The sequence below is a fragment of the Schistocerca serialis genome, chromosome 4 (assembly GCF_023864345.2).
Source record: "Schistocerca serialis cubense isolate TAMUIC-IGC-003099 chromosome 4, iqSchSeri2.2, whole genome shotgun sequence".
Taxonomy (NCBI): Eukaryota; Metazoa; Arthropoda; class Insecta; order Orthoptera; family Acrididae; genus Schistocerca; species Schistocerca serialis.
Genome location: NC_064641.1, coordinates 887,392,020 through 887,405,558, shown reverse-complemented (window position 1 = coordinate 887,405,558; position 13,539 = coordinate 887,392,020). Strand labels below are relative to the sequence as shown.

Here is a 13,539-nt window from a genome sequence, read left to right as displayed (position 1 = left end):
CAGCAGTATATACAAAATTTATTAGAATTGAGCAATGAAAAATATTTTGTACTAGTAAAAAGATAGTAATCTTAAATAAAAGGTGATAGAGACATGCTTATAAATGTATCTCTAAAATACAATAAAATCAAGTTTATACAATGCAACAAATATAATAATTTCATACACAAAACAATATTTTTCCTTTTACCTCATTTCCTTTAACAGTTAACTTCTCCCCTCCTCCCCCCCCCCCCCCATACAATAATAATAATAATAATAATAATAATAATAATGTCTGAGATAGGAAAGAAAAATAATAATAATGTCAACAGGATTTATCTGTTACATCTATTTCTAGTACCGTCAAGCCTGTTGAACAACAGATTGTAAGGTCTTGGAAGTACTAAACAATATCAAAGCAATGAGCATCTTATTGGAAATACATATGCCTTCTACCTATAATCGCAAAATGTTCACAATTCATACAAACTAACAGACTTCAAACTGAACTATCCACATATGACAGTAATTCATATTTTATAATAAAATACTGTAAACAGTTTTCTAACAAATTGAAATATTGCAGAGGTAACTTCAATGGTGGAGTGGTATCTTTACACTTCTTATTTTTCTTTTAAAAAACAGAAAGATAAGTCACAAAAATTTTGGAGAGGATATACACTAAATGTGCCTCTTGCCATTAGTGTGTCATTACACAAAATAGTCTAAAATGTAGATTGAATTATATAATGTGCCACAATTAGTGAAAGTCAATATCACCTTTCTTCTTCTTCTTCTCACTCAGAAGACAATGGGAAATGTTACAATTCATTTTTAAACAATGATAAGGATTTAAAATTATAGCGCAGGCTTGTCAGGAATTTGGATACTACAAGTTCTTTCAGTCCTAGAATTTTTTAGGCTCACTTAAGAAACTATCAAGTACTTTAAGTGTGAGAAAAATCAAGTTGTAACTTGATTTAGTTAAAATTATAAACCTCCTCTTATACTGGTTGTATGGACTGCTACCAAGTTCAAGAACTTCATGCGCAAATATAAAAGTAAAAGGTTAATTGCTCATTTACTTAATTTCCTTTGTGCTGTAAATTTGGCCAAACGAATTGTTGATGGTGGCCTATTCACTGGATGGAGATCTTAAACTTCCCTTGATGATATTTGAGAGTAGTAGTCTTCTCTCATCATCAACAACAATATTGCAAACATGACACTGTACAAGTCACATACTCAACGCAGTCACCTCTATGAGACAGTCACAGTTTACGGTATATAACACGAGACCTGCCCAATCAACTAAAAGTACTTGCACCGAGCGTAAGCCCCCCAATAAATAAAGTATTACTGCAAACAAGTATAGTTAAACACCTGTACTGTGACAACAAGTATTTACTAAATAAAAAAATCAGTGTCATACGTTTCTGCGTCCAAATGAGGCTCTAATCAAAATTTTACCAAAAAAGTGTTCAAGCACATAATTTATATGTGTAAATGACATGTATATCTTTGTAAATGTAGTATTTACATGTGGCTCATGAAATTAAATCTCAATTTTAGTTATAAACACAAATAATTAACTTATAATCTGACTGCATTTTGAGTTTCCTTTAAGAAAACTTTGCAGGTCTTTCAATAGATTTTTTGTTCCTGTAAATCCAACTGAATGCCAAAATGATTACTTCAACTGATTCTTGACAGTTCCATCAACTGATTCTTGGCTGATTCCTTCTAGATCCTTGATGAAACTGAGGTCCAGCAGATGTCCAGTATAACAAAAAAGAGAAGAAAATAGTTGGTCTGCCTTTAGTTCTGGATTAAAGAGACTTTCAAGTACTTAAGGTATGAGAAAAATCAAGGTGTAACTTACATCGCACACACTCAATAAACAAGGCCCTTCTTCAGTTTCTGGATCTTATTATACAAAGCTTATATAACATCATGAGGCATGATGTACTTTGAATGTCAGCTATGTTACTGTCTAAATGTTTTCAATACAATCTCAACATGCAAAATGCACAGAATATTACGGAGAAATTAACTTACTGGCATGAGGCACATTTAACATCCTATTTTAAGCCATGTTGATGCAAATATTGTTTCGATCTTAGTGTTAAATGTAAGATATTCTATAAATAAGAAAGTTAAACAAGTGGACAACATTTCAGGAGCAGTGAAAAACAAAAGAATTTCTTACAAATACAAAATTAACAATAGAGACTTGAAGGCAGCTAATTTTAGTCTTCTTAACCCATAAATATTATTCAGCTTGTGGAATCTAATGATTTTGATGACTGAGTTTGCTCAACTATACACAGCAACTGATTTTTTTTTCCCCCGGTGAAATTGAATTAACAAATCTGCACCCTTAAAAGTCTATTACTTGAATTTAAGGAAACTCTGTCTATCATCGGCTGACATTGTTAAGCCAACTACATATAAAACAACCAACGAGCAAAATAAATAATCACAATCATTCATAACTATAATATGCATTTTTCTGCTAATGTTGGCTACTCTACAGCACAAAGTGGCTAAAGTTTTAGAAGGCAAAGCACTTTAAGAAGAGCAGAAACAAAGGTTTCCACTGGAAAACTGAGGCTAATTTTATTCATGTTTAAATACTTTTCTTGGGCATCAACTGGCAAAACCAAAGGCATAAATACCGCAGATAAGTAACAGAAAATTTACTATAAATCCAACAATGCACCATCAAAAATATGGGTAGACAGATTTTTTATTTTCACAGTGTATGGCAAGGACAGACCATTATATTACAATTCATGGCACATTGGGGTTATATAACTTTTTACCTATGAGCAGATACTTGAAAGATGAATGGAAACAAACAAAATCTTACACTGGTTTAAGGAAGTCAGCATCTATAACAGATTTATGTCTCAATTTCTGATGGACGTGTATGAGTGTATTAGCAGACACATAATAAAACATGCACTTTCACACAAGTACACAAATGCCTGCGCTTTTACATGCACACATGTACATCAAGGTCCCTGCCCATCCTGAAGTCATAACCCTCGACCTACAGTACATTTACACATATTAATGTGCTACGTTGCACATAAGATGTTCTGAAAACCTCATTTTCCCAAAATAAGATACATACCTGTAAGAAACTAATAAAAAAAACTTAAATGAAATGATCCTGAGTTTTCAAGCTCTTGAAAAGTGTGCTAAACTAACCACTGGAACAATACAATCAATCTTTGGCACATTACTGTATTTGAAATATATGTACTTCAAGATCTTGTGACCAGTACCTTTCCCACCTAAATACAGTGTTACAGCATATTACACTATCACTTAAGTTGACATGAGTAAACCACAACAAATATCTACCAGTTCGTTACACCATGTCATACAATGGATATAAATACTTTCTACTTTCGAAATACAAGGAGTTGAATTAGCCAAATAGTATTCACACAGTGAAATTCTATTTCATTAGTCCAAAGAAATGTAGAATCATTTGTACTAACTGGAAGAATAGGGAGCAAAAAGTGATGGCACCCAATGAAGTTAGGATATTTTGCACTGATTCTTCAGTCATTCATATGTATAAATACAACTTTTGCAATACAGTTAATCAGTTATTATTAAATTGACATTGCCTACATAGCAGTTTATAATTTTGTAGATTAAATAGAAATGAAAAATGTAATATATAGTAAAATTAGAGAAAGTTCATAACTGTGGTATGGCAACAGGCCACACTGAATTTAAAATTCAATTATCTACATCTCAAAACTTAATCATGCACTAATGTTTTGCATGATGACTAACTACTAGTTTAAGAGTTGATCCTTCTATAAATCTCATGCAAGGAAGGAATGTTGTGTACCATTACAAAGGACTCCGAAGTGGACGTCATGGGAGCACGATATAGTTCCAGGATAGCTCCTCAGGAATAATACTGATAATAGAACCATGTAGAAGCTACAAAACTTTATAATCTTAAGCGTTTGCATATATTCCATTGCATTTATGTACCTGAGAGGCTGACATCTTAATATAATTATGTAATGAGTCATGCACAAAACTGCATTCTTTAGTGTTTTGAAAAACCCAATAGATGTGACAAGATCCATTGATCAGTATTAACACATTTAACCAGCAAATCACTCATCCATTAGCAATTTGTGAAACATTTCATCCCAGCAAGACTAGATACCATAATGTTAAAACGATTTCACTCGAGGCAATATCTCTTTTCCGCTTATTTCTATGGAGAATACACACACACACACACACACACACACACACACACAAAAGAGAGAGAGAGAGAGAGAGAGATTGAAGCCTCTGATGGGCATATGATACCTCATGTTACTCAAACAGTGTAAGGAACAACGTTTTTTTAAAATGCATGTAACAACCTGAGAAATGCAACTTGGCTATGAAGTTCCCTAGCAAGTAGCTGAATATGAAACTATAGTAATTAATTGGCTATTATGCTTGTAATTCCTATTTTCATATGAAACCAATTCCATAACCTTACATAATAATAATGGAAATTTTTAGATGGATCAGTGCATAAAATAGGGAAAGGCAACCACTCATTTATAGCGCACATATGTGCGATATATGTAACAGAAAACAGTATTAACACTAGCTTTCAGGCTTTTGCTCTTTTTCTAGAAAAAATACACACACTGACACATACAACCACACAGACACCCAAATGCACACTCTTGCAGCCACAGGAATGTGTGTCAGAGTGCCTGTGTGGTTGTGTGGTTGTGTGTGTGAATGTGTGGAGGTTTGCTAGAAAAGAAACAAGAGCTCGAAAGATAGTTTGAATACTGTTTTCTGTTCTGTGCTACATATCAGTCCATTACACATGAGAAGCAATTACAATGCTGCAAAGATCTTATAACCATTCAAATCACGAACCTACTGCATTTGGAGGGGGAAAAAAGAGAGAAGGATAATTCATTACAACATTAATGGGTAAATCTTCTACGCAACAAGCTAAGTGTAGCAATGACTAAAAGAAGCACAGAATGAGGAATTATGTGGCTGTTATGAATGTTAAAAAGAATTCAATTCTTTATAAGATAGTGAAGGAGTTATGGTGCAGTACAGACTAAAAGGTGAAAGAAAGACAATGTGTAGCAGATACTGAATAATACTTACTTACAACCAGAGAATTTCCTACAAAAATAGAAGAGAGATTCTTCTGCCAATCGTCATACAGTCAAAAAGGGCATCAGGAACACAAGCTTTCAATTAAGTTAGCTTGATTTGCTGAAAAAATATTTTGTGACTGACACAAATAACCTGTCACAAAATGTACGATTGCAATGAAAATTTACACATACAACTGAGGAAAGTAAAAGTCAGAATATCCAAATTAAATTTTATCAGCAGTGCTATGGAAGATCTGAGTGAACCGAAACATAGTTTCAAACACATTTAGAATACAGGACATAATATTTCACGTCTATCTTCCACAGGCTGGGATAATTTTACATACAGCAGAAATTAGAGAATGAAATCAATTTTCGAACACTTAATCTTAAACTGCTATTCTCCAAAAAAGTTGAGATAAGTGGTTGCAATGTTCTAAGAAGTACAAGACATATTGGGGGAAAACCCGGAACCGTTTCTGTAAAGAGTATTTTCAGGGTGTTACAGCAAGTTATCGTCTTTAATGAGAAGACTGCATCAAAATGTAACAGTCAATCCAATGAACAAAAGGGATGGAAAATGTGAATCAAAGTAAATGAATAAATAGTTCTTGATGAGTTTACAAGTTTAAGAGACACATCTTTCATATAAAGAAACTACGCAAAGTACAATATGGCAGAATACACTCAGAAATAAGAAAACTATATTAGACATATGTCACAAAAGAAAAATTGAAATTACATTACTTAAGTGATAATGGCATTCACGTGCAAACAACTGAACAAATACAAAATAAGGGAACAATGCATGACTAGGATATGATTAACACATGTGAAACAAAGTGAAACGAAGATTTATGTCTCGTATTTGGTGGCCCATAACAGTGATGAAATGTGCAATCTGTACAAATTACAAACATATATTTGTGTAGTATCTACAGCATCAAATTCATGGTAATAAAATAATTGCAAACCATTATAAGTTTTCACATATAACAGACAAAATGATATGATGTAAATATAAACACAAGGAAAAAGTTAGACAAGCTAAATAATATGCATGATACTGTTTTCAATAAATACCTATAAACAACATCAGTTAATATTACACATATCTGCCACTAAACTGCGATAACTAGCAACATATATGAGGAACATAAACTACTAAGACTGGCATCAGCAGAAAGCTTTCCTGAGTAACACATAGGAATGAGGATACAGCAATCCCTCTTATTTTGTTTACTGTTTTGGGTAAATGTTGCTTTGCAGAAAAATTTAGCACAACTGATGTAATAACTGTACAGTTCAATCATATTTAGAAATGAAAGGGCTCAGACTCAATCTTTTTAGTGTGTGCAATAATAATCTTACTTATGGCTGGACTACATAATTTATACATGATACATCATGAAAACAAGAGAGACAAATGAGAAATTACACTACATCAAGTTCTGGTTTTCACTATACTGAGCTTCTGGCCATTAAGTTTGCTCATGGCTTCAGCCTTTTACATTTACTATGTCTCTTCAAGTTCTCGTTGCTTAAAATTACTTGCATGTGCTCATGTTATTAACTAAAGACACTAATATATAAAAAAAGCAAGCAAATCAGAAAACAGCAACACACACAAATGACAATACAGCTCCTCTCAAAAACAGGAAGTGTCAGCCAAACATTGAGCCTTAAATTATAGAGTATACAAATCTTAAGTAATATGCTTTGTAGCCCACAGAGTTCCCCATTACATTAATGTTTTCCAAGTGCCTGTTGGCTTAGTTATTTAAGACCATGTGACAACACAGCTTCGTGCTTTTTAACCCTTGTAAACTAAAAACTATGCCATGACAGAACTGGAGGAAATTCTGTAAAAAATGGGGAAGACCCTCAAAACAGTAAAGTAAACTGTGATGAAATAATGTAATCTATATTAAATTTAAAGAGAATTGAAACATATGAAACATTAAGTTTCTATGGTGCTTGTAAAGTATCCTGAATACAGCAAATAAATGCTAGTGAACAAAATGAATAAGAATAGAAAAAACTCAACTAAAAAAGTTTTCAAAGTGAGGAATCAGATTATATTAAATTTATAAATACCTACTGTAATTAATGACATTGGCACTATATAAAGTTTTGTTGTGCATTTCACCTAATTCAATTGACATTTAACCAAATATTGATTATATGCAATATGTACTGTATAGATGGCTACATTACAAAATAAGCCTACACGGCTCACATTTCATACGAGCAGTCTTTCTCTATGAAATGAAACAATCAAACAATTTCATTCGAGACACAGACTCTAAGGAACACATTTACATCAGTACAGATTCTCTCTGTCTTATTTGTACACACTACACAAACTTTACTTTTCAAACATACACACTAATTCAGTCACTCCCTCACAATATGCTTTAATATCATTTCTATGCATCACTATACAATGACCTCCGAAGTATTAACATTTTACTTGGATTCTGATAATACAACAAAAAGTATAAATGCTCTTTTAAAAGGTAGATAAAAAATGGATGTCTCTCTGGTCTTTCTCATCCAATGAGGAAAATGAATCCTAATGTTTATGACTGTAATCCACTAGTCTTAAGGCTATCATTCAAAGTTGTCCATTTGCACTTATGATTTTTCTTCCCTTAACAGCATTTAATTCAACACTTACAGCAAAACTGTGTCTCATTGAAATCTGTTAACAAAATATACAAATCAACAAATTCAAAAAGTTTTGTTTCATGTTGTCCAAAGGGTGAATAGTTCATTCTAACAGCAAAATAATGTTTCACCTGGAACAAAAAACATAAGCTTTCACAACTCTGCATTTAGCAGAGCACATTTTGTCTAAACCTGAAATCTAAAAAGTAACTCAAAGTGATGAAACAGACCTCAGTGAGTCACAGCAGTAATATAACAGGGCGCAGAGAAATGTAAATGTAACCAAAGTTGGCACAAGTTGTTATAAAGCATTGTAAGAAATACCTCTGCATTACTGAATCTCATTTTACATATTCATAAAAAGTATGGCTAATTTTACATTTGCAATCTAACTCTCAAACTTGTACGTTATGGCACACAGAAATAACATTATAATCAAAACTCGTCTATAAAATCTTGGTGAAATGTCACACAATAAGAACAGTAACAGAGTCAAATCTCAAGCCCTAACATCACTGCTCATGAGCAATCAATAATAGAGTAATGCTGGTGTTCTTAACATGTATAAAAGCTACATGAACCGTAAACCGGCCAAGAGATAACACATCTCATATGCCACTATTAACAGGTACTGCAGACATATTCTTCAGTCTGAACATAGGTAAGAAATCTACGGCTGCCCTGCTGATGCACAACTATTGCTCAACAGTCATCAGCTTCTGACTTCTTCTGTTGGCACAGCAACTGTCTGATCTACCACAGTCACAGGCCGCGTGCGAGCAGACTGCTTCTTCTGAGAACAAAAAATTGCAAGACAAATCGATTAACAAATCTGAAGTGAAATTGTGTAAGTTGCACGATTTTGAGTTAGTTAAGTTTATTTCAGTATAAAATAATACAAAATCATAATCTTCTTGAATATTTAGCTCTAGTTTTTTTAAGTAATCTACATTTTTGTATAAATAACTCACAAACTAAATATGTATTCGTGTTCCAAGATTCAGCATAACAAATTTTAAGTGAATAATTACTTGAATTATGTTGTGTGATATGCATTGATAAATTTCAGTGCCATTATGGAAGTGCAAAAGTAAAATATTAAGAAAAATGAAGATAATATTTACATGAATGAAAATACTTTGTAAATCTACTTTTCGACAGAACTATGTAAAGCACAAAAGAAAATGTATAAATTAACTGGTCACAAATGTATATAAAGGATTACAAATGTTATATGTCCATATGTACAGTACATACAATTACATATTTTGTTCAGAGATAAACTCAAAAGATGACCATTTTCACTCGGCTTGACATTTATACACATACTCTGGAACATCCCTTATGACAGTCCAGCAGTAATCTCCTAAAATGGTAGGGCTCCACTTTCCGGCATACCTCTTCTCAAATGTGGCAATATCTTGATGAAATCGCTCCTCATGTTTATTATTTACTCCACCACAATCTTTGGGGAAGAAGTCAAGATGACTATGTAAGAAATGCATTTTCAATGACATATTTTAACCAAGTTTTTCATAAGATGTCAACATGTTATCTACAATCTCCTTGTAATTTATTGTCCATTTGTTCCCTAAGAACTGTAAATAGACTGTCTTAAAACATTTCCATGCATGCTTCTCATCACCTTGCATGATTCCATCAAAAGTATGGCCTCCAAAAAGCTCTCGAATCTGTGGGTCTACAAAGATGCCCTCCTTTACTTTGGCATCACTTAAGTATGGGAATTTTTGCCTGAAGTCCTTAAACACGGCACCATATTTGTTCATTCCCTTAACAAAGTTTTTCATGAGACCCAACTTGATGTGCAAGGGTGGGAGCAGAATCTTTTCAGGGTCTACTAGAGGTTCACTCTGAATGTTCTTTATACCTGGTGGAAGAGATTTTCTGTGGTGGGCCATTCATGTTTACTGTAATGAGATGCGTGAGCTCAGCTATCCCATTCAAAGAGAAAGCAGCAATATTTAGTATACCTTAATTTCACACCTAATAGCAGTGCAACCATTTTCATTAATAAAGTCACTGAAGTTGAAGATGAGTGGGACAAAAGGATCACTAAAACTGGTATATCCAAAATATTGCACACAAGTAAGACCAGGGACAGTAATATAATCCACTGTTACTAGTTATTATGCCTCTGACAAACCATTATAATATTTGATTTTGAACTTAACATAAAAATCTGTATATAATTATCTCACCATAATACAACAGTGTAAAATGAAAACCAGAGCTAATTTTGAATTGTCTTTGTGATATCCATGGTCAGCACATTAAAACTGGTAGGAATTGGCTATTTTCATTCGATTTACATTTTCATTGTTGCACAGTGTTATGAGATTACTTGACTTTTTCTCTTATTTAATGAAACTCAAAAAAGAACAAAGGCAAAAATTAGGAAAGGCAACCACTCAATTACATCTGACTGGTGTAGCAAAGACACATATTGCAGTACAAAAATCTAATAGGTTTTTCAGCTACTAGTCTTTATCTAATGTAAGTACATATTCCTTCCGCCCCCCCCCCCCTCCCGCCCCCTTATGCACCCACCTGCAGATGTGATGACATTCTAAATGTGGGTGAGTGCATTCAGGTGAGTTTGGCAATGTTGTTAGTGTGTGTTCTGCTAAACCATAATAACGAGCACAATCAGAAACGTAATACTCATAAACTTCTAATGGTCCTACAGTCTTAGCTAGGTGAGCTGCAAACTGAGGTAAATTACCCAAAATGTACAAAACAATAGTTGTCACCTGGTCAATGATGACATTGGAGTTATAACAACAAAGCGTGCATCAAGTGCAAAATGTCATATTACAACCAAGAGAACTCATTTATCAAGAGAAAAAAGTTCCTGAAATAGAGTGTACTGCTACTTGTTCTGACTGCAGCATGTGATGGGATTTGAAATTTCACTGCAAATATGTTGTTACACACACAGAGAGATTCCTTTGACCAAAGAAGAATACTGGGAATATCCCCGTTTTAACTTGAAAGAAACACAATGTTTTCCAAACTATATGATTGTGTTACATTCCATAAGTAAGAATTACAGTGACCCAAACCTACTACATTCTTGCCCATAAAAATGCAGTGGAAGTCATCCATTTACATACTAAAGCACAATAATGAGCTGCTTACAACTGCTCTGGATTATTTATCTGACCATTCAATCAGAAATCATGTCTGTGACACACACTGGAATATCCACTGCAAAGCATTTTTATAGAGTTAATGGTTGAACATCCCTTTGTAACTCAGTCTCAAAAAATAAGCTGTGAAAACATTGATGAATTTCTCTCTACAAGAGATGTGAAGTGTGCAAGATTGACTTACAAATCTGAAGTATGCCCTCTAACGGCTGTTAGATCCAAAAATAGGTCAACAAATTGACCTACATGGCATGGTGTTGGAAGTAAATATGGCATTTGCTACATGCATCATACCTATGTGCCAGATGTAGGTCTGAGACCTGTCTGATACACACACACACACACACACACACACACACACACACACACACACACAGGATATTGTATTCTGGTCTGGTCACAGTCTTATTCTATGTGGGGCAGGGCAGCCTACGAAATCATTTTCTTTACACTGTGTTGCCAACTGTTCAAGATTTTGTTGAAGGCTAAAGCCACTGTTCCACCAGGACTGTCATCAGAAATATTAAAATTTATTATTGTTCATTAAAGGCTTGTTTCAACTATTGTGCCATTTTCAAGTGATATACTATGATGCATATTAAAGGCATTTCAGTACAACCCACAAATTAATTTTGGTTAGGCACACATCAAGCACTTGAGCACATGCACAGTGGTAAGTGCCATCAAGAGATAATGTGAAAAAACAAAGTGACCTGTTTTGCTGTCAACTGGTCCAAGTTATATACTGTTAACAGTAGCACAAATGCTGACATTATCTCTTGCTGCTCACTACTGTAAATGTGCTCTTGTGCTCAATGCAATCCTAGCCAAAATTAATATGAGGGGTGGGGGTTATTGAAATGCCTCTGACATGCATATTACTACAGAATTTGAGAATGGTGCAACAGACGTAAGATGCCTGTACTAAACATACATACTTTTAATTTCTGATGACAATCCTGGTGGACAACTTGTTTTAAGCTTTAACACAGCCTGTGAAAGCAGTGATGTAACATACCGGCTCCATTGTAATTCCTGCACAGCATTTTATATTGGCATGACCATCAACTATTTGTGCACCTGAAAGAATGGCCACTGCCAAACTGAATTTACTTAATTCCAATGGCTGCTTCATAAACTATGTCACCTAGATCCCCTCCCACGCAAAATACCAACTTCACTGACTTATGGGGATGGGAGCTGCCCTTTCAACACATCCTCCAATCCTGTAATCCTCCTGACCTCAATTTTCATTAAACCCTGCCCCGTGCGAACACCCACTCCTGCCCCAAGACCATAACTTCACTCACCCTCTTCTCCAGAGTATCCTTAATTCCCTATTTTCCATTGTCCCCCCCCCCCCCCCAAATAAATCATTCACCCACGTCACACGTCATATAGTGCACTGAGCACAACTCCTACTGCCTGGGGCCAGAACGAGCTCACTGGTGTCACATTCCTATCCCAGGCCCCTGGTCTCCTTTCTCTGCAACCCCTGTGACACAAAACCCTCACCCCAACTGCATTGCTAGCACAATGTGGACAACCAGAACAATGCAGTAGTACAGGTGTGTATACATGTGTACTCAACAGCTCTTAAGGACAGTTCACTTGAAAGCTAGCAGTGTTCTCAGTCATGTACCTGGGGACGACTTGGCACTTCAACTATTCATTTTACAGATATCCCATCCACCAAGGACTTTACTTTCCATTACCATATGTTCATCAAGGTGTATTTGAATCTTTAACTGCTAGCACAGCGACCTCCACAAAAGTCACAAACTGGCACCATAGACTGTTCTGTCCTTTTTCTGAGCTAAGAATCTTCTTTATGGGTGTGTAGTAAGCAAAGTAACCAAGCTTCAGGGTTTCACCACATGTTAGTATGGGTATTACTCACAGTGAAGATGGCAACATTGAGATCTACTTGTTCTTTTGCTGTAATGCATTGCTTTAACCTTCCTGATGACATTCTTCAGCACTTTGGCACACAGTCAGCAGTAGAATTCTATAACTGGTTGATAAACTGTGTAACATGGTAAGGATAGCAATTGTCAATGTGCATGTACTGTTGATGGACTTAAAATTTTCAGACCACCACTATAATTCACTACATGTTATCAGATAAGCATAGTACCAGCTGAATTTCAACTACATCAATGGACTTATATGTTCTATAAAATTTGACAGCTCAGCTTTAACACACAACATATATCATCAATATATCGGAACCACATAAGGGACTAATGGTTTTTGGCTCCAGAAATGCCATATGTTCCACAGTCTCTATTATTAATATTTATACATGCATGTAAAATGACAACAATGAATCTGTTTCAATTAATCTGCCTGAAGAAAGGTAGGTGCAATATACAAAAAGGTTACTGAACTGATAATTTACAAATCAATGTACACTACATCTGAACATGACTCAGCAATACTGAGAGCCATAAACTGCACATAGTCAGCCAAAAAGGACATATGCCTTGAGTAGTCCTCAAAGCATTACAAGATTTACAAACTAACACAAATAATACTGGAAGGAACGTACCATT

The 13,539-nt window shown here is 34.7% G+C and overlaps 1 protein-coding gene across 2 annotated transcripts in view; it reads right to left on the bottom strand.

Moving 5' to 3' along the window:
• Positions 1–229: 229 nt before the first annotated feature.
• LOC126473559 (G protein-coupled receptor kinase 2) overlaps positions 230–13,539 on the bottom strand; it is a 164,728-nt gene continuing 151,418 nt past the window's right edge. For both annotated transcript variants that reach the window (XM_050100693.1, XM_050100694.1), the window contains one exon: positions 230–8,607. In XM_050100693.1, coding sequence (XP_049956650.1) covers positions 8,527–8,607 — 81 coding nt within the window. In that variant the 3' untranslated portion in view covers positions 230–8,526. The remainder of the gene's footprint in view (positions 8,608–13,539) is intronic.